This window comes from Leucoraja erinacea, chromosome 37 (assembly GCF_028641065.1).
Source record: "Leucoraja erinacea ecotype New England chromosome 37, Leri_hhj_1, whole genome shotgun sequence".
Classification (NCBI taxonomy): Eukaryota; Metazoa; Chordata; class Chondrichthyes; order Rajiformes; family Rajidae; genus Leucoraja; species Leucoraja erinaceus.
Genome location: NC_073413.1, coordinates 10224396 through 10243957, shown reverse-complemented (window position 1 = coordinate 10243957; position 19562 = coordinate 10224396). Strand labels below are relative to the sequence as shown.

General features: G+C 45.2%; 2 protein-coding genes across 4 annotated transcripts in view; both read right to left on the bottom strand.

The window, feature by feature from the left end:
* pla2g6 (phospholipase A2, group VI (cytosolic, calcium-independent)) overlaps positions 1-9594 on the bottom strand; it is a 37830-nt gene extending 28236 nt beyond the window's left edge. For 2 of the 3 annotated variants that reach the window (XM_055663352.1, XM_055663355.1), the window contains exons 1-2: positions 9496-9594; positions 2443-2672 (exon numbers count right to left, since the gene is read on the bottom strand). In XM_055663352.1, the coding sequence (XP_055519327.1) occupies positions 2443-2645 (203 nt within the window). In that variant the 5' untranslated portion in view covers positions 2646-2672; positions 9496-9594. The remainder of the gene's footprint in view (positions 1-2442; positions 2673-9495) is intronic. The other variant, XM_055663353.1, reaches the window with a different exon arrangement.
* Positions 1-19562, bottom strand: part of LOC129713715 (cytochrome P450 3A29-like) — a 116445-nt gene that overhangs the window by 79383 nt on the left and 17500 nt on the right. The gene's annotated exons all lie outside the window — the stretch shown is intronic.

The window sequence follows — 19562 nt, the reverse complement described above, 5'->3', positions numbered from 1 at the left end:
TTTCTAACACCATTTATGCTTCAATCTTTCCTTCAAGCTTCGGCTGGTGGTGATTTTGAAGATACAATTGTTTAAGAAGGAACTGCAGATGCTGGAAAAATCGAAGGTAGACAAAAATGCTGGAGAAATTCAGCGGGTGAGGCAGCATCTATGGAGCGAAGAATAGTGGGTGAGGCAGCATCTATGGAGCCAACGTCACCTATTCCTTCGTTCCATCGATGCTACCTCACCGGCTGAGTTGCTCCAGCATTTATTGTCTACCTTTGAAGATACAGTTCAATCACCATTTTCTAAACTAGAAATATGTTCTGAATGCTCATTTATAACATCCTGGTAGCAAGAAACATGTTTGAAAACAACTTTATGCTGTGATACTTCCATCTCCTGCCGTTATAATTGTCTTGTTTGCACCGCAGAACACATTCACCCAAGGAAAGACTGCAGCCAAAACAACTTTGTTGCTGCCAACCCAACTGCCTCTGGGCTTTGTCCCACAACCAAAGTTGCTTTACATACATCGACTGGGATTACTAAAGGGGGAGAAAGTATTGCGAGAATTCCGAGCCACCTTTGCGCCTGCCAGCAGTGGTGCCTTGCTGAAGCAACACCCACAGCTTTAACAAAGCCCCAACCTTGTTTCCCAACTCCATTGACTTCACCTCTTACTAACGCTGCAATCTCCTCTCTCCCAGTAATCCAACAAAATAATCGCGTTCGTGAGCTCCTCTTATTTCCTGAATATAATTGCTCCGGTTTTGGCAAACATCCCGTTAGCTACCAGTGCCCTTAGCTCCCTTCCTAAACCTCTCCACCTCGCTCTCCTTCTTGGAAACAACTAATGTTTTGTTCACCAACCCCAACACTTCCTTACATGGCCTAGCCAGTTTTTTTTCTTCTAGCTAGCAAAAACATCCAAGAGTTATTTGCAGGGCTATGTTAAATGCTCCGTATAAACATAAAAACTTAAGAGAAAAAATGGGTTCATGAGTAGGCCATTCGGCCCTTCGAGCCAGCACCACCATTCAATATGATCATGGCTGATCATCCAAAGTCAGTACCCCATTCATGCTTTCTCCCCATATCCCTTGATTCCGAAGAACTATATCTAAGTCTCTCTTGAATATGTCCAGTGAATTGGCCTCCACTGCCTTCTGTGGCAGAGAATTCCACAGATTCACAACTCTCTGGGTGAAAAGAGAGTTGCTCAGTGGAGAACCTCTGTTGGAACATGGGTCAATAAGTGGGTGAGAGGTAGGGGAAAGCAAGGGAAGATAGTTCCAGACTTCTTCTTCTTGCGTATGGCGTGCACAGACTAAAGTTGTAGGACAACTTGTTCTATTTGATCTTACTTGATTGTGCACGGCAGGTTGAAACAGGGCGGACCACGTGAAGGTTGCAATCTCCCACCCCCGTTCCAGACTTAATGCATGCTCATAGATCCAAAATTAGCTTTTGTCACGTATGTTAAATTAAAAATAAAATTAATAAAAGGCAAAATGAATATAGCCCCTTCTCTTAGTGAAGAACTAGTTTTCATTTGAAGAATAAGTTCTTCATTTTTTTAGGTCTCGACACGAAACGTCAGCTATTCCTTTGTTCCATAGATGCTGCCTCACCCGCTGAGTTTCTCCAGCATTTTTGTCTTCCAAAGATAAAGGGCTATATTCTTTTCCAGTTAAATCTATTTTGGACCCGATGCCCCGAGATGTACTAATCTTGTTAGGGGATATAACCAGGACAAAATGTGTAGGGAGGAGCTGCAGATGGTGGTTTACACCAAAGATAGTTGCAAACTCCACAAAGACGGCACTGGAGGTCGGATTTACTGGAACTGTGAGGTAGCTGTTCCACAAGCTGCACCGCTGTGCAGCCCACTACCGCTCAACAAAACCAAAACAGCCCGATTTAGCATGAGTTGACATTTACACAGAGTATTGTAAATTCCTACCACCATCTGTGTGGAAAGAAATGTTTCCTAACCACTCCACAAAGCACTCTTTCCGATTTCCAGCCTCTGACACAAACTCTGGATTCCCCAACCACTGGAATTTGCCTTCCCCTAACTTTCCATTCAGTTCCCCGAAAACCTCGGCCAATTCAGCCCAGACCCTAAATTCTTGGCAATCCATCTCCAATTTTTTTTCTAAACCTGCCTCACAGCTTGACCTTGGTGAAAGCAAGGTGGGATAAACCAGACCAGGAGAATCTCGACTTGGCTGTGACAGCTTGTCTATCCTGTAAAGGCACCTCACTGAAGAGAGACACAAAATGCTGGAGTAACTCAGCGGGACAGGCAGCATCTCGGGAGAGAAGGAATGGGTGACGTTTCGGGTCGAGACCCATTCTAGATTCGTGTCACGGCAGAAATTCATCCTTGCAAAGTGTGGCTGCATTTCAGGGTGTTTACGAATGGCTGATAGATTGCCTACAAAAGGTCCTCACCTCAAAGCGTTGTGAGGTGCGCTTGGATTGATGAGCAAGCAGTCCCAGGACTGGGTGGTTCGGTAGAGCACCACTTGTCCGTCGTCCATGACCCTGTGCTGAGGCGCATACGCAGACAACGGCACCTCCCGCACCCGGTAAGGATTGGCGAAGAGGTTGGTAACGGTGCTCAGTGTCTCCACCAGGCGGCCAAAGAACTGCATCTCTGCGGCGAACCTCGGCAACGGGACCTTGGGTGAGTTGGGACAGGGAATGGGCACGGAGGAGGGGCACAGGAGGAATGAGAGGAGAAAAAAAACATGCTAGATTAGTTTATTATTGTCATGTGTACTGTAACATTCAACTTCAGGAACAGCTTCTTCCCTGCAGCCATCAGACTGTTGAAGACGACAACCTCCAAATAAGCTATGAACTACAAAGTGCCATATTGGTTTTCTTTTTACACTATTAGAACATGTGTGAGCAGTTTGCGTGTGTGTGTGTGACACACACAGTCATATATTATTTATATATATATATATATATATATATATATACACATACATACACACACACACATATATATATAAATAAATAAATAAATAAATAGATAGATAGATAAATAAATAGATAAATAAATAGATAAATAAACAGATAAATAAACAGATAAATAAACAGATAAATAGATAAATAAATAAATAAATAGATAGATAGATAAATAAATAAATAAATAGATATACATATATATAGATATACATATATATAGATATATATATAGATATATATAGATATATATATAGATATATATAGATAGATAGATAGTGGATACCCGTTGGGATAGATGCAGATCAGACGGATAGATAGGATAGAGATAGAGATAGGTCACCAACGAAAGAGATTCCAGATAGAGATCTCCACCAGATTCCAGATATTGATAGAGACCAGTGGGGATAGGGAGGATAGAGAGAGAGAGAGATTGAGCTAGAGAGATAGTGTTGTGGGCCGAGAGGTAGAGAGATTTACCAAGAGAGATAGAGAGATGAGAGATAGATAGATAGATAGATAATAGAAAATTCATATTGTATATAATGCAAATATTTATAATATATATATATATATAGGGGACCCGTTGGGTCCCTGCATGCACGGGAGGGCCACCAACTTTACAGCCAATACCAATATTGCTCACCAGTGGGGGGGGGGCCTTTCTGTTGTGCTAGTATGGGTGTTGTGGGCCAAAGGTACTGGTTTACCAAGTTGGCTGCAGCCACCCGACAACCAAAATTCATTTTGTGAACGCAAACTTTTTAAATCCCCCGTGGAGTAAACGTGCGTTTAGTGTTATACACAGCTCAGAGAGCCGTGACCCTCTCGCTTCCTGGGTCTGGCAGAGACTGAGCGATAATCCCCGGGTTTTATAGTCCCTCCCCCCTGCTGTCAGCGGGGGCAGCAGAGAGAATATGGAATTTTTTTAAACATTAATATCTCTCTGATTTTTCATCAATGGGAAAAATCCTCCGGTCCCGGAAGGCGGAGGGGGGCTCTGAGAGGTGGCCAAGAATGACGGCAGTAGGTGGCGGTGTTCTCAGAAATCGTAGCACGGTGGGCCAAAAGCGGTCAAGATCAGACTTTTAGTAATATAGAAGATAGATATATAATATATACACACACACACACACTGAACTTTTTTCTCATTTATTATATTGTTTACAGTGTACTATGTTTACATATTCTGTTGTGCTGCTGCAAGTAAGACTTACATTGTTCTGTCTTGGACATATGACAATAAAACACTCTGACTCTTGAGATGCAGTGAAAAGCTTCTCAACTTTGGTTATCAACTTATTTTGATAAAATGATTGTCACTGGTTACAACACAGAGGTCAATCTCATTACTAGACCATCTTTCACAGTCATAATGTCCCAAAGTGCCATATTAGCATTGAAGCATTCCTGAGGGGTTGGCAGTATGAGGGGGCACAGTGGCACAGCTGCTGCCTCGCAGCGCCAGAGACCTCGGGTGTTGTCTGTGTGGAGTTTGCACGTTTCGGGTGACCCGGTGAGGTTTCCCCCAGGTGCTCCGGCTTCCTCCCATGCCCCAAAGATGTGCGGGTTGGTATGTAGGTTAATTGGCCTCTGCAAATTGCCCCCAGCGTGTGAAGTGTGGCAACTTTATCCACACAGGGACTGGTGGGTATACGGAATGAGCTGCCAGAGGACACAGCCGAGGCATTTAAAAAACATTTGGGCAGGTGTATAGATAGGGAAGGTTTAGAGGGATATGGGCCAAAGGCAGGCAGGTGAGACTAGGATAGATGGGACACATTGGTCGGCTTGGGCAAGTTGGGTTGAAGGGGCTGTTTCCGTGCCTTATGACACTAATAACTCTATCCCCACTTTCTCATGTTTACTTTGAGTGGGACACTGAATATTTAACCTTGACTTCAATTCCTTTCAGTAGCATCCTTAAGGCAAGTTTGCATCATCCCACAATTACCTGCATTTCTAGTTGGTAGTTCACTGAACCTATGACTCGTGCATTACAGAGATTTATTGTTGCTATACTTCTAAGTACCAGATATTTTACAAAAATGCTGACGCAAGTTTCAATTTTCATTTCTGTGAAAGATATCACACCCAAACCATGCAATTTCCCTCCTCTGCATTCCAGGTAGTTTTTAAATTCTGCTTCACATTTTTTTTTTTCATATTATCAAAACCAAATGTAATTGTAATTAAACACAAAAAGACTATTGCCTTCTACTTTATGGATATTCACACATTTGGATGTGCTGAGGGTGAATGGGTCTAAGGTATCACAGGCTTTAGGATTACCAACTCATAGGGGGACATCTAAATGTGATTTTACTCTCTGTAAACTCGGGTGCATCAAGTCTTAACCTGCCCTTCATATCATTTAGTCTTTTAGTGCCCAGCTCCGCATACTGTGGCACGGGTGTAGGATCGTGTTAGTGTGCAGGGATCGCAGGTCGGCGCGGACCTGGTGGGCCGAAGGGCCTGTTTCCGCGCTGTATCTCAAGTCAAGTTTATTCGTCACATACGCATACAAGATGTGCAAGTGAAATGAAAAGTGGCAATGCTTGCGGATTGTGCAAAGAAAAAACTACAAAACAGAATGGAACAGGATCAGTAATTACATATTTGTGGGAGAACAAAAAAAAAAGAAACAGCAATCTAAAAAGACAACAGTAAACTGGTACAGTAAGTTAATCCCTGGTGAGATAGGAGTTTACAGTCCTAATGGCCTCTGGGAAGAAACTCCTACTCATCCTCTCTGTTTTCACAGCATGGCAACGGAGGCGTTTGCCTGACCGTAGCAGCTGGAACAGTCTGTTGCTGGGGTGGCAGGGGTCCCCCATGATCTTGTTGGCTCTGGATTCGCACCTCCTGATATACAGTTCCTATACGTGCAGATTTGTAGGTTTATTGGCTTTGGTAAAATTTTTAATTGGGCCTAGTGTGTAGGATAGTGCTAGTGTACGGGGTGATCGCTGGTCGGCATGGACTCCGTGCCCGTTTCTGCACTGTATCTCTAAACTAAACTAAATTTGGTTACCAGTTAGGCAGCGTTTGTGTTCTAGGACTGTCTGTAATATTGTTCTCATTCCCCGAATACCATTGGAATGTGCAAATAATGTGAACGTTATTCTCACAAGCAATAGCATCAGCCACCAAGACATTGTCAAGCAACTGAACCATCCTGTCACCAACTGGAGTGCGGTCCTGACATACCATCTACCTCAGTGGAGACCCTTGGACTATCATTAATCGGACTTTACTTTACACTAAACGTTATTCCCTTTATCCCGTATCTGTACACAGTAGACAGCTTGATTGTAATCATGCATAGTCTTTCTGCTGACTGGATAGCAGGCAACAAGAAACTTTTCACTGCACCTCGGTACATGGGACAATAAAGTATGCCAAACTAAAGATAGACTCAGCAATTTGTGTCCATAATAGATTGGGTAAAAGACTCTGTACGTCTCCTCATCATCGGTGGTCACTCGAAACGAGTATGACTGTCCTCTCCATAGGGTTGTCTACTTGTGGGTCTGCAGATGTCTGTAGAGGCCGATCCGTGATCCACACACCTTGGTGCAAGGTGGGCACTGGAGTTGGTAGTCGTCGAGCCCCCTTCTCTCTCTCCTTACGGTGCTGTTGCGTCGTCTCTTTGACACGGCGTAGTTCCGTTTCATGACTTGCAGCACCTTCCTGCACGGATTTCCTCCAGGAGCGCCTGTTCAGTGCAATGTGCTCCCAGATGCTCGATGTAATGTGGAATTTCTTCAAACTGTTCTTGATGTTGTCCTTGAAGCATTTCTTTGACCCACCAGGGCCTCGCCGACCTTCTTTCAGTTGAGATCTACCCCTGAGTAACTCCAGCATTTGTCTCTATCTTCGGTGTAAACCAGCATCTGCAATTCCTTCCTAAACTAAAATTTTCCCCCACCATCATCGCTGTGTCTTTCTTCCTGACCTGGTGAATCCTTCCAGCGTTCTCAGTTCCGATTTCAGATCTCCAACCTCAGCAGTATCTAGCTTTCGTTCTCACATATTCATTGCTTATTCCAGAATTAGAATCAAAGTGCCAGGCAACGAGTTAGCGCTTATGAGCAGCAAACAGATTTAGTGAAATCCAATTTGTCGCAAAGTCGCACACCAGCAATGCTAAAGAATTAAAATAATTTTAATCCAATTATAATCACAAGATTACATACGCTTAGAAGTTAGAAGCAATCTTTCAGCTGTCAAATTGTACCTCGGTAAGTTGCAACATTTAGCATTTGTTGTTGCAACATCTAGTTTGGAAGAACAGACGTCAAGACTGTTTCGCTGCCAAACAAAGATATACAAGGCCCGGAATTCCCTCCTTAAACCTGTCTGCCTCCTTCCTCTCGTCCTTTATAAACCTCCATACACCTGAATATTTCATTATGTGACCTAGTTTGTTTGAAGTCTGAAGAAGGGTCCCTACCCCAAACGTCACCTATTCCTTCGCTCCATAGATGCTGCCTCATCCGCTGAGTTTCTCCAGCATTTTTGTCCACCTTCGATTTTTCCAGCATCTGCAGTCCCTTCTTGAACAACTAGTTTGTTTGCCTCAAGATACCAGACTAACCCCGAGGCACGCAAGCTTTAGCCACAAACCCAGGAACTCATAGCCCGCTGCCCAAAGCTTGAACTCCAAGCCACTAGCCTCGGTCCCAAGCCACAACTTTGATCCCCATGTTTGGGCCCCAAACTCTGGCCACAAGCCACAAGCCCCATGCCACGAGCTTCGGCTCCAAGCCACAAAACTCAGGGGCCCCACGCTTGGCTCACAAGACCCAAGCCCCAACCTAGAGCCCCAAATCACAAGCAAAGGTCCAATCCACAGACCCAAGGGCCCCAAGCTTGGGCTGCAAGCCCCGAACCAGGGTACCAAGACAGAGGTCCCGTCCCAAGCAAACGCCTCAAACCACAAGCCTAAGCCACAGACCCAGGGGCCCCAAGCCACAATGTACTAGGTACAAGCCCCAAAACACAATGTATTACAAGCCCCAAGGTACAATGTACTACAAGCCCCAGAGCACAATGTATTACAAGCCCCAGGGTACAATGTACTACAAGCCCCAGGGTACAATGTATTGCAAGCCCCAAGGTACAATGTACTACAAGCCCCAAAACACAATGTATTACAATGTACAATGTACTACAAGCCCCAAAGCACAATGTATTACAAGCCCCAGGGTACAATGTACTACAAGCCCCAAGCCACAATGTATTACAAGCCCCAAGGTACAATGTATTACAAGCCCCAAAGCACAATGTATTACAAGCCCCAGGGTACAATGTACTACAAGCCCCAAGCCACAATGTACTACAAGCCCCAAGGTACAATGTACTAGGTACAAGCCCCAAAGCACAATTGTACTACAAGTACCAAACCTGGGTACCAAGACAGAAGTCCCGTCCCAAGCAAATGCCCCAAACCACAAGTCTAAGCCACAGACCCAGGGGCCCCAAGTCACAAGGTACAAGCCGCAAGCTACAAACCTCAAAGCACAATGTACTACAAGCCCCAAGCTACCAGTCCCAAGCTACTAACCCCAAGCCACAATGTACCAGGTACAAGCCCCAAGCTACAAGCCTCAAAGCAGTGTACTACAAGCACCAAGGCACAATGTACAAGGTACAAGGCACAAGGTACAAGCCTCAAAGCACAATGTACTACAAGCACCAAGGCACAAGATACAAGGTACAAGCCTCAAAGCACAATGCACTACAAGTGGGACGACAGATAGCACAATGGGCTAAGAGTTCGGCTGGCGACCGGAAGGTAGCCGGTTCAAATCCCGCTTGGAGTGCATACTGTCGTTGTGTCCTTGGGCAAGACACTTCACCCACCTTTGCCTGTAATGGAATGTTACGGCGGCAGGCGCGGGCACACCGCGACGCCCTGTGTCTCCCTTTCAAGGGAGATGCTAAAAATGCATTTCGTTGTCTCTGTACTGTACACTGACAATGACAATAAATTGAATCATTTCATTTCATTTCACTACAAGCACCAAGGCACAAGGTACAAGGCACAAGGCACAAGGTACAAGGCACAAGGCACAAGGTACACGCCTCAAAGCACAATGTACTACAAGCACCAAGGCACAAGGCACAAGGTACAAGGTACAAGGCACAAGCCTCAAAGCACAATGTACTACAAGCACCAAGCCACAATGTACCAGGTACAAGCCCCAAGCCTCAAAACACAATGTACTACAAGGCACAAGGCACAAGGTACAAGGTACAAGGTACAAGGTACAAGGTACAAGCCTCAAAGCACAATGTACTACAAGGTACAAGGTACAAGCACCAAGGCCTAAGCCTGGGTCTCAGGTGTGGGCCACGGCCCCGGCCCCGGGATGATGATGAGGAGGAGGAGTGGGATGATGCTGCTGCTGCTGCTGCCGGCACCGCAGGGCCAGGCCCCATTGCCATAGCAACGACTCCATCATCTCCATCTCCTCCCCTCCCCCCGCGCCGCGCCGCGCCGCCACAACAGCGCCCCCTCCTCACCTGCACCTGCACCTGCACCGACACCTGCACCACCACCGTTCACCTTCACCCACTCCCCATTTCCCTGCAGCCCGGCTCCTCCCGTCCGCGTCCGCGTCCCAACCCCAGCCCCTCCCCCACCTGACGGACAGCCGCCTCGCCCACTCAGAGCCCGGACAGCCGGCGCTCTGACCAATGGCGGCGCCGCGGGGGCGGGACCACAGCACGTGGCTGTCATGGAGCGGGGGCGACGTCACGCGGTGCGGCCAGTATGGCCGGCGCCATCTTTGATGCTGGCAGGGAGTCAAGTCAAGTCAAGTTTATTTGTCACATACACATACGAGATGTGCAGTGAAATGAAAGTGGCAATGCTCGCGGACTTTTGTGCAAAAGACAAACAACAAAACAACCAAACAAATTATAAACACATTCATAACACACATATTCTTTTACATAATAAATAATAGAAGGAAAAACGTTCTGTAGAGTTAGAGTCAAGAGTTCTATGATCTTTGGGCAACTCAAGAGTGTTTTATTGTCATGTGGCCCCAGATAGGACACACATTGACTTCTCTAACTTCAAGTAACCCCTTGCTTTCCCTCTCTCTCTCTCTATCTCTCCATCCCTCCCCTTTCCAGTTCTCCGAACAGTCTTACTATCTCCGACTACATTTTATCTCTGTTTTCTTAGTTGTGAACTTCCCCCGGCTAACAATGATCTACGTGTAGGAAAGAAATGCAGATGCTGGTTTAAATCGAAGATAGACATAAAATGCTGGAGTAACTCAGCGGGTTAGGCAGCATCTCTGGCGAGAAGGAATGGGCGACGTTTCGGGTCGAGACCCTTCTTCTTCAGACTGTTGGCAGGGGAGAGGCGGGACAAAGATAGAATGTAGTTGGAGACAGTAATTCCTCCTTCCCTTCGACTCTACGACCATCCACTCCACTATGTTAATATAACTGTGTATCTGTCATGCCGCTGAAAGTAACAATTCCATGGTTACCTTTCGGGACGTGACATTAAAATACTCTTGACTCTCGTGACTATTGACTCATGACTCAAGGCCTCTTTGACCAGATGTCCTCATTAAATTATAACACAATGCACTTTCTTAGTCCAGCTCCCATCACAATAACCAAGAGTGGAAACTGTGGTCGGTTATCCCCTGGATAAACCGATTTGCCTTTTGCACCTCAGTCTAAAAATCACAAGTCACTTTACCCAAAATAAATCATTCTAGTTAGTGCAAAAATGTTGGTGAGAAAGTTAGTGCAAAAAAAGCTAGTTGTGCAAAAGTTAGTGCAAAATAAAAAGAGAAATTATTCTACTTAGTGCAAAAATGCAACTAAAAACTAATCACGATTACTCATTTAAAATTCTAATAATTCACTCATTACCACAACAGAAAGCTATTTAGTAACTCTGAGGTATGCAAAGGGCAATTGTTACTTTCACCTTTAACAAAGCAATCAATGAATAAAAGTTATTTATTGCTCAGTACCGGGACATTCCATTCAATGTTCATTTGTAGCAATTTTACATTCACATGTAAAAAAACAGATCTATTACCCTTGTCAGTCCAATCAGATAACATTCGCAACTGGATTGTTGGGCTGTAAGTTTAGGGCAAAGTATTGCATAGGTACAGCTTCTAATTCACTGCAGGTCGCCAGGTCGAAACTAAAAAGCAGGGTCATGCGGTGAAAACAATACATGTGCATTGAGCCAAAAGGTTCCGAGTGGCAATAAACTTTGAGCGAAGATAGACACAGAAAATTGGATTAACTCCCTGGGTCAGGCAGCATCTCTGGAGAAAAGGAATAGGTGACGTTTCGGGTCCAGACCCTTCTTCAGACTGAGTGTCAGGGGAAAGGGAAACAAGAGATACAGTCGGATGTAGAGAGATATAGAACAAATAAATGAAAGATATGCAAAAATAAGTAACGCTGGTCAAGGAAGCAGGCCATTGTCAGCTGTGGCCTTTATGACCAGTTTTGTTTATACTGGGACTTTCCAAAGGTTACAAAAGCTGAACTAGGTCATGTGGCATGTGATTTTGTGATTTTTATTTGGATCATGTGTAAGAATTATAACTGATCTTCCTTTCCCTTCTTTCCCTTTTTCTTTATTCCAATTTAGTTATTAGTTTATAAAATGTTAAAACTGAAGCTGTACGAAAATTGTATAATTGTTATGTCGATTACTTTCTCCTTGTACAATTGCTTCTAATAAAATAAATATATTTTTTAAAAGAATTATAACTGAAATAAACTGCATTTTCACCAGACAATTTATGTGTCTGGACTGCATTCTACAAAAAGATTTTGGAGAAGTGGGCGGTGAATCTGTAGAATTTGTTGCCACTAACGGCTGCAGAGGCCAAGTCATTGGGTATTTTTAAAGCAGGGATTCACAGGTTCTTGATTAGTAAGGTGCGTCAAAGGCCACAGGGAGGTCAGGATATTGGGGTTGAGAGAGGAAAATAGATCAGCCATGATTGACGGCAGAGTAGACGCGATGGGCCAAATGGCATGATTCTGCTCCTATGTCTTATGGTCTTCTTTTTATTCATATATATTCAAGGTCTGGCAATGGTATATTGGGGCAAGGAAGGCCAACGTTTAAGACTCAGATTCAAGAGTAGTTTATTGTCATATACACCAGCTTGCAATTAAATTCCTTGTTTGCATGAAGCTCACAGAATAAACAGTGTATATTCTAATGGGAATAGAACGGGCGGCAGGGTGGCACAGCGGTAGAGTTGCTACCTTACAGCTTGCAGTGACGGAGACCCGGGTTCGATCCCGACTATGGGTGCTGTCTGTACGGAGTTTGTACATTCTTCCTGCTCTCCCTTATTTATATAATGGTATATGGACACACTGATCTGTTCTGTATTCATGCCTACTATATTCTGTTGTGCTGAAGCAAAGTAAGAATTTCATTGTCCTATCTGGGACACATGACAATAAACTCTCTTGATCTTGAATCTTGAATCTTGAATCTTGAATCTTGAATCTTGAATCTTGAATCTTGACCCCGTGGGTTTTCTCCAAGATCTTCAGTTTCCTCCCACACTCCAAAGACGTACAAATTCTACAGATTCACCGCCCACTTCTTCAAAATCTTTTTGTAGAATGCAGTCCAGTCACATAAATTGTCTGGTGAAAATGCAGTTTATTTCAGTTATAATTCTTTTAAAAAAATATTTATTTTATTAGAAGCATTTGTACAAGGAGAAAGTAATCGACATAACAATTAGGTAGGTTAATTGGCTTGGTGTAACTGTAAATTGTCCCTAGTGGGTGTAGGATAGTGTGAGTGTGCTGGGATCGCTGGTTGGCGTGGACTGGGTGGGACCGCGCTGTATCTCTAAACAAAACTAAACATTCAATGGTCCAATTGTAGTATATTGTCACGTATCCTTAATACTACGATACAATACGGTGCAATGGGATAAGATACGATATGGTAGAACTTTATCTATCCCAGGAGGGAAATTGTTCTGCCGACAATCATAAAAACACGACAAGATACATGGAACATGAAATTAAATAAACTTAAAATTACTAAGTACCTAAGTACGGTGAAATTCTTTATTTAGAAACAGAAACATAGAAATTAGGTGCAGGAGTAGGCCATTCGGCCCTTCGAGCCTGCACCGCCATTCAATATGATCATGGCTGATTTATTTGGCATACACTTCAGTGACAATCCTACAGTATATTTGTCACAAACATACTTTCCTGACAACAATTATAACTAGATTTGTGAGCAATGATTTGTGAGCAGAGAATGTGAATTGAAACACAGAACCATAATCTTTTCATCGTTCAACGCCTCTCCTTGCAGCTCTGAACCCAAACATGTTCATCCCCCTGTACCTGTTTGACTACTGTTCCGCCTCAGAATCCATCAAGAACTGCTCAACCCTCCTCTGCTTCAAAGAAAACCAACGCCCAGCCTTTCCAGTGTCTTCAAAGAACTGAAACACCATCGCAGGCAACAACTCCCTGGGACCGCGTGGGTTTTATCCGGGCGCTCAGGTTCCCTCCCACATCGCAAAGACGTACGGGTCTGTAGGTTATATGGCCCTCGTTAAATTTCACCTAGAGTGTTGGGAGTGGGTGAGAAAGTGGGATAACATAGAACTAGTGTGAATGGCCGGCATGGATTGGGTGGGCCTGTTTCCACGCCTTAACTGTCTACTCAAAGCTACAATCTCCTCTGCACCCTCTCCAATGTTATCGCCCCACTGCTGTACATAAGTTCGAGGAGCACAATTAGGCCATTCAGCCCATAAAGTCTACTCCACCAGTCAATCATGGCTGCTCTACCATTCAATCATCTTTCCCTCTCAACCCCATTCTCCTGCCTTCTCCCCATAACCCCTGATACCCTTACTAATCAAGAATCTGTCAATCTCCGTCTTAAAAATACCCATTGACTTGGCCTCTGCAGCCATCTGCGGCAATGAATTCCACAGATTCACCACCCTGTGACTAAAGAAATTCCTCCTCTTCTTTCTAAAGGCACGTCCTTTTATTCTGAAGCGATGGCCTCTGGTCCTAGACTCTCCCACTAGTGGAAACATCCTCTCCACATCCACTCTATCCAGGCCTTTCATTATTCATATTCACTCCATCAAGCCTTTCAGTGTCATAACTTCATAAGTTCGCAAGAGATAGGAGAAGAACTGGGCCATTCGGCCCATCAAGTCTACTATGCCTTTCAGTCATGGCTGATCTATCTCTGACTCCCTCCTAACCCCACTTCTCCTGCCTTCTTCCCATAACACCACAACCCCTGTCCAATGGAATGGTATTGAAAGAACTTCAGCAGCAATGGAGTGAACTAATCCTGACCCAATGTGCAGGAAGGAACTGCAGATGCTGGTTTACGCCGAAGGTAGACTCAAAATGCTGGTGTAACTCGGCGAGACTGGCAGCATCTCTGGAGAGAAGGAGGGGGTGACGTTATGGGGTGAGTCAGGGGAGAGGGAGACACAGAGATAAGGAAGGGTAAGGTGTGAGAATGAGGTATCAAAAGAGATGAAATTCAAGAAAAAGGTAGAATTCACCATTGTTAGCTAGGAGAAGGTGACAACAAAGCAAACAGAGATAGACAATAGACAATAGGTGCAGGAGTAGGCCATTCAGCCCTTCGAGCCAGCACCGCCATTCAATGTGATCATGGCTGATCATCCCCAATCAGTACCCCGTTCCTGCCTTCTCCCCATATCCCCTGACTCCGCCATCTTTAAGAGCCCTATCTAGCTCTCTCTTGAAAGCATCCAGAGTACCGGCCTCCACCGCCCTCTGATGCAGAGAATCTCACAGACTCACCACTCTCTGTGAGAAAAAATGTTTCCTCGTCTCCGTTTTAAATGGCTTACTCCTTATTCTTAAACTGTGTGTGTGGCCCCTGGTTCTGGACACCCCTCAACATTAGGAACATGTTTCCTGCCTCTAGCGTGTCCAAACCCTTAACAATCTTACATGATAAAACAGAGATCGGGGGCAGTCCGACTGGTCGGAGAAACAGGATGGAGAGAGAGGGAAAGCAAGGGTTACTTGAAGTTAGAGAAGTCAATGTTCATACCGCTGGGGTGTGAGCTGCCCAAGTGAAACATGAGGTGCTGTTCCTCCAATTTGCACTGGGCCTCACTCTGACAGTGGAGGAGGCCCAGGACAGAAAGGTCAGTGTGGGAATGGGAGGGGGAGTTGAAGTGTTGAGCAACCGGGAGATCAGGTGGGTTTAGGCAGACTGAGCGGAGGTGTTCAGCGAAACAATCGCCGAGCCGATGTACAGGAGTCCACGCCCGGAACAGTGGATACAGTAGATGAGGTGGGAGGAGGTGCAAGTGAACCTAACCCAATGCTATACTTAGAATGGAATGTTCGATGATGCAACTTAAGAAAGAGTACATCATGTTCTGTGCAACAACCATTCAAAGTAATCGGCCGAAGGTGTGCTTACTCTTACCAAAGATGAAATTATGTAAGTGTCCACTTTTCCACTATTAGCGTGCACAAGGCCCCACCTCTTCATCGTTACTCCATAGCGTCCGATGCCCGTCCTCAAGCGGTTGAGGGTTGTCCACTGCTTTCGGGACAGGTCCTGGCCAGGGACGTCCGTGTGGGTCATTGATGTAATGGTGTAGCCTAGATGGTTCCGCTGACTTCCACTGGTCTTTCCATTTAACTGGTGCTTTCTTTAATCAGATTTGACTGGACTTTACCTTGCACAAAACATTATTCCCTTTATCCTGCATCTGTGCACGTGGAAGGCTCGATTGTAATCACGTGTAGTCTATTTGCTGCCTGGATAGCGTGCAACAAAAAGTTTTTCCCTCTACCTCGGTGCACGTGAACTGAACTAAACCTTTACCTGGCCCATCAGGTTCTTCCAGCAGTTTGTTTTTGCTCGATTTGCAACATCTGCAAACTCTGGTGTCTCTGCTGAAAGGCAGGCCTTTGTTTCAAAGATGGCTCCGAAATGCATTGTTCGTGACTTTGCCCCGAGCCATACACGCAGTAGTTCTAAAGAAATCTTCTAATTACTGAACATTCAAACATGCACTGGAGGCTAGGGCAATCCACTCCTGATATATAATCTGTGATGATAGAAAGACAGAAAAATTGAAAGTAGAAACAAGGAACTGGTTAATATGCAAAAGGGCGCAAAGTGCTGGAGTAAACATCACCTATCCCCTTTCTCCAGAGACGCTGCCTGACCTGCTGAGTTACTCCAGCACTTTGTGTCCACCTTTGGTATAAACCAGCGTCTCTAGTTCTTGAACATAGACACAAAGTGCTGGAGTAACTCAGCGGGACAGGCAGCATCACTAGGGAACAAGGATGGGTGACGTTTCGGGTCGGGACCCTTCTTCAGACTGAAGGTCTTCAGTTCTTCAAACTCCACGTTCAGTCTGGCAGTGGAAGCAGACACAACAGTGGGATTTAAGAGGCGTTTGGATAGGCACATGGATAGGCAGGGAATGGGAGGCATCTGGATCACCTGCTGGCAGAGGAGAACAATTCATCTTGGATTCATGTTCAGCACAGGCAATGTGGGCCGAAGGGCCTGTTTCTGTGCTGTACTGTTCTATATGTAGGAAGCAACTGCAGATGCTGGTTTACATCGAAGACAGACACAAAATGCTGGAGTAACTCAACGGGACAGGCAGCATCTCCGGAGAGAAGGAACGGGTGACGTTTCGGGTCGAGCCCCTTCTTCAGACTGAGAGTCAGGGGAGAGGGAGACACAGAGATATGGAAAGGTAAGGCGTGAAAACGAGAGATCAGAGAGGACAAAGATCAAGGAAACAGTTGTATGTTTTATGTTCTTTGACTAACCAGCTCATCATCTAAACCCTGTGTGCATCTGACCCAAAACATTAATCCTTCTTCAATGTTTAAGAAGGAACTGCAGATGCTGGAGAATCGAAGGTACACAAAAAAGCTGGAGAAACTCAGCGGGTGCAGCAGCATCTATGGAGCGAAGGAAATAGGGCAGCAGCATCTATGGAGCGAAGGAAAAAGGAAATCCTATTTCCTTCGCTCCATAGATGCTGCTGCACCCGCTGAGTAATCCTTCTTCAATAGTTGACTATAGACAAACTGCCTGCATTTTACAAATATATTAATAGTAATGATCCAGCCTTTTCCTTATCTTGTTTATCATGTCCTGCTTATTCCCAACTCTGTAACTAGTTTTAAAAGTTCACTGCAAGGGAATCCATGGAATGTGTATGTAAGAATCTTTGATAAGTTACTAAGGCTGTGTTGATATTCATTCTGAATCTTTCTGATTAAAAACATGTGATGTTCATGCTTACCAATAATGGTTTTTCACTACAAGCTTTCTTTGTTGGTGATGTGAGATGGTATGATTCATTAGTCAGCTGGTATCTGTGGAGTTCTGCAAGAACTTTAATTATGTAAAGTCTTCCGAGTCCATGTGACATCAGTTTAGCATGCATTTTGGGTTAGTTTAGTTCAAAGGTCCAAAGGTTCAAAGGTTATTTTATTAGTCACATACACCTAGGTGTAGTGAAATGCTTCTTGCCAATGCAGCACAGAAATAACGAATAGACACATAACAGTAATAAAGAAATGTAAACATAAAAACATCCCTCCACAATGGTTCCCATTATGAGGGAAGGCACAATGTCCAGTCCCCATCCCATAGTCGGGCCTATTGAGGCCTCCACAGTTGCCTTTACAGGGCCCGATGTTCCAGTCCGTTCTCGTCGTGTGATGGTGCTCCGGCGTCGGGAGAATCCTCTCAGCGGCTTGGGATGCCTGGAACGGCAGTTTCCTTGCCGGAGGCCGCGGCTTCCAAAGCCAACAAGGCCACGCCGGATGGAGCTCCACCGCTGGCGATCTCGGCGAGAGTTCATACATACAGTGCGGAAACAGGCCCTACGTTCCAACGGGTCCACGCTGGCCAGCGATCCCCGCACACTAACATCATCCGACACACACACACGCACACACACACACACACGCACGCACACACACACGCACGCACGCACACACTACGCACGCACACACCACACACACACACACACACACACACACACACACACACACACACACACACACACACACACACACACACACACACACACACACACACACACACACACACACACACACACACACACACACACACAGGGACAATTTACTGCTATTTCTCTGCTGTTACGGTTTCCTCTCGCGCTCCAAAGACGTACAGGTTTGTACGTTAATTGGCTTGACGTAAGCGGAAATTGACCCCATGGACGTCCCTGGCCAGGACCTGCCCCAAAAGCAGTGGACAACCCTCAACCGCTTGAGGACAGGCATCGAACGCTATGGAGTAACGATGAAGAGGTGGGGCCTCGTGGACAGCGCCTCCTGCGAGTGTGGGGACCCAACACAGACAGCGGAACATATAGTCACCAGTTGCCCCAAAAACCGGCATGGCAAAACTGAATGGTGAACGATGTCTGATTGACCTGGATGATGACACGTTGGCCTGGCTCGCCTCAACGGAGCTGCAGGTCTAAAAGACATACGACAGAAGAAGAAGTCCCTAGTGGGTGTAGGATAGTGTTAGTGTGCGGGGATCGCTGGTCAGTGCAGACTCGGTGGGCCGAAGGGCCTGTTTCCGCGCTGTATCTCTAAACTAAACTAAACTAAAATGTAGATTATTAAATAATAACACAATTGAACGGAGACAACTTGAAATGATGTTACATTTGACTGATCCAGTAGATCTCTGAAGTTGGAATGCAGAGAGGAATTAATTGCAGCGAAACTTCACCAGACTGGTTCCTAGTTGTGCCATATATGGGGAGATTATTTGGTCTGCCCGTAGTTCTCTATAGTTTAGAAGAATGGGAAGTGGCATTATCGAAAATTTAAGTGTGATCTTGTCAAATCATGTGAATTGCAGAAAAACTTCCCCATTTTTATACTCCATGTCCTTTTGCAACAATGGCCGTTTTCCTTCCTAACTATTCGTTGTATTTCTCTCATCTGGCATTCTTGCTATTGAGGTAGATCAGCGTAGCTTCACGAGGTTAATTCCCGGGATGGCTGGACCGTCATTTGTTGAAAGAATCAAGCGACTGGGCTTGTATACTCTGAAATTTAGGATGAGAGGGGATTCTTATTGAAATATATAAAATTATTAAGGGATTTGACACGCTAGAGGCAGGAAACGTTTCCGATTTTGGGGGAGTGCAGAACCAGGGGCCATAGTTTGAGAATAAGGGGTAAGCCATTTAGAATGGAGATGAGGAAACACTTTTTCTCCCAGAGAGTTGTGAATCTGTGGAATTCTCTGCCTCAGAAGGCAATGGAGGCCGATTCTATGGATGCTTTCATAGAAACATAGAAAATAGGTTCAGGAGTAGGCCATTCGGCCCCTCGAGCCTGCACCGCCATTCGATATGATCATGGCTGATCATCCAACTCAGTATCCCATCCCTGCCTTCTCTCTATACCCCCTGATCCCTTTAGCCACAAGGGCCACATCTAACTCCCTCTTAAATATAGCCAATGAACTGTGGCCTCAACTACCTTCTGTGGCAGAG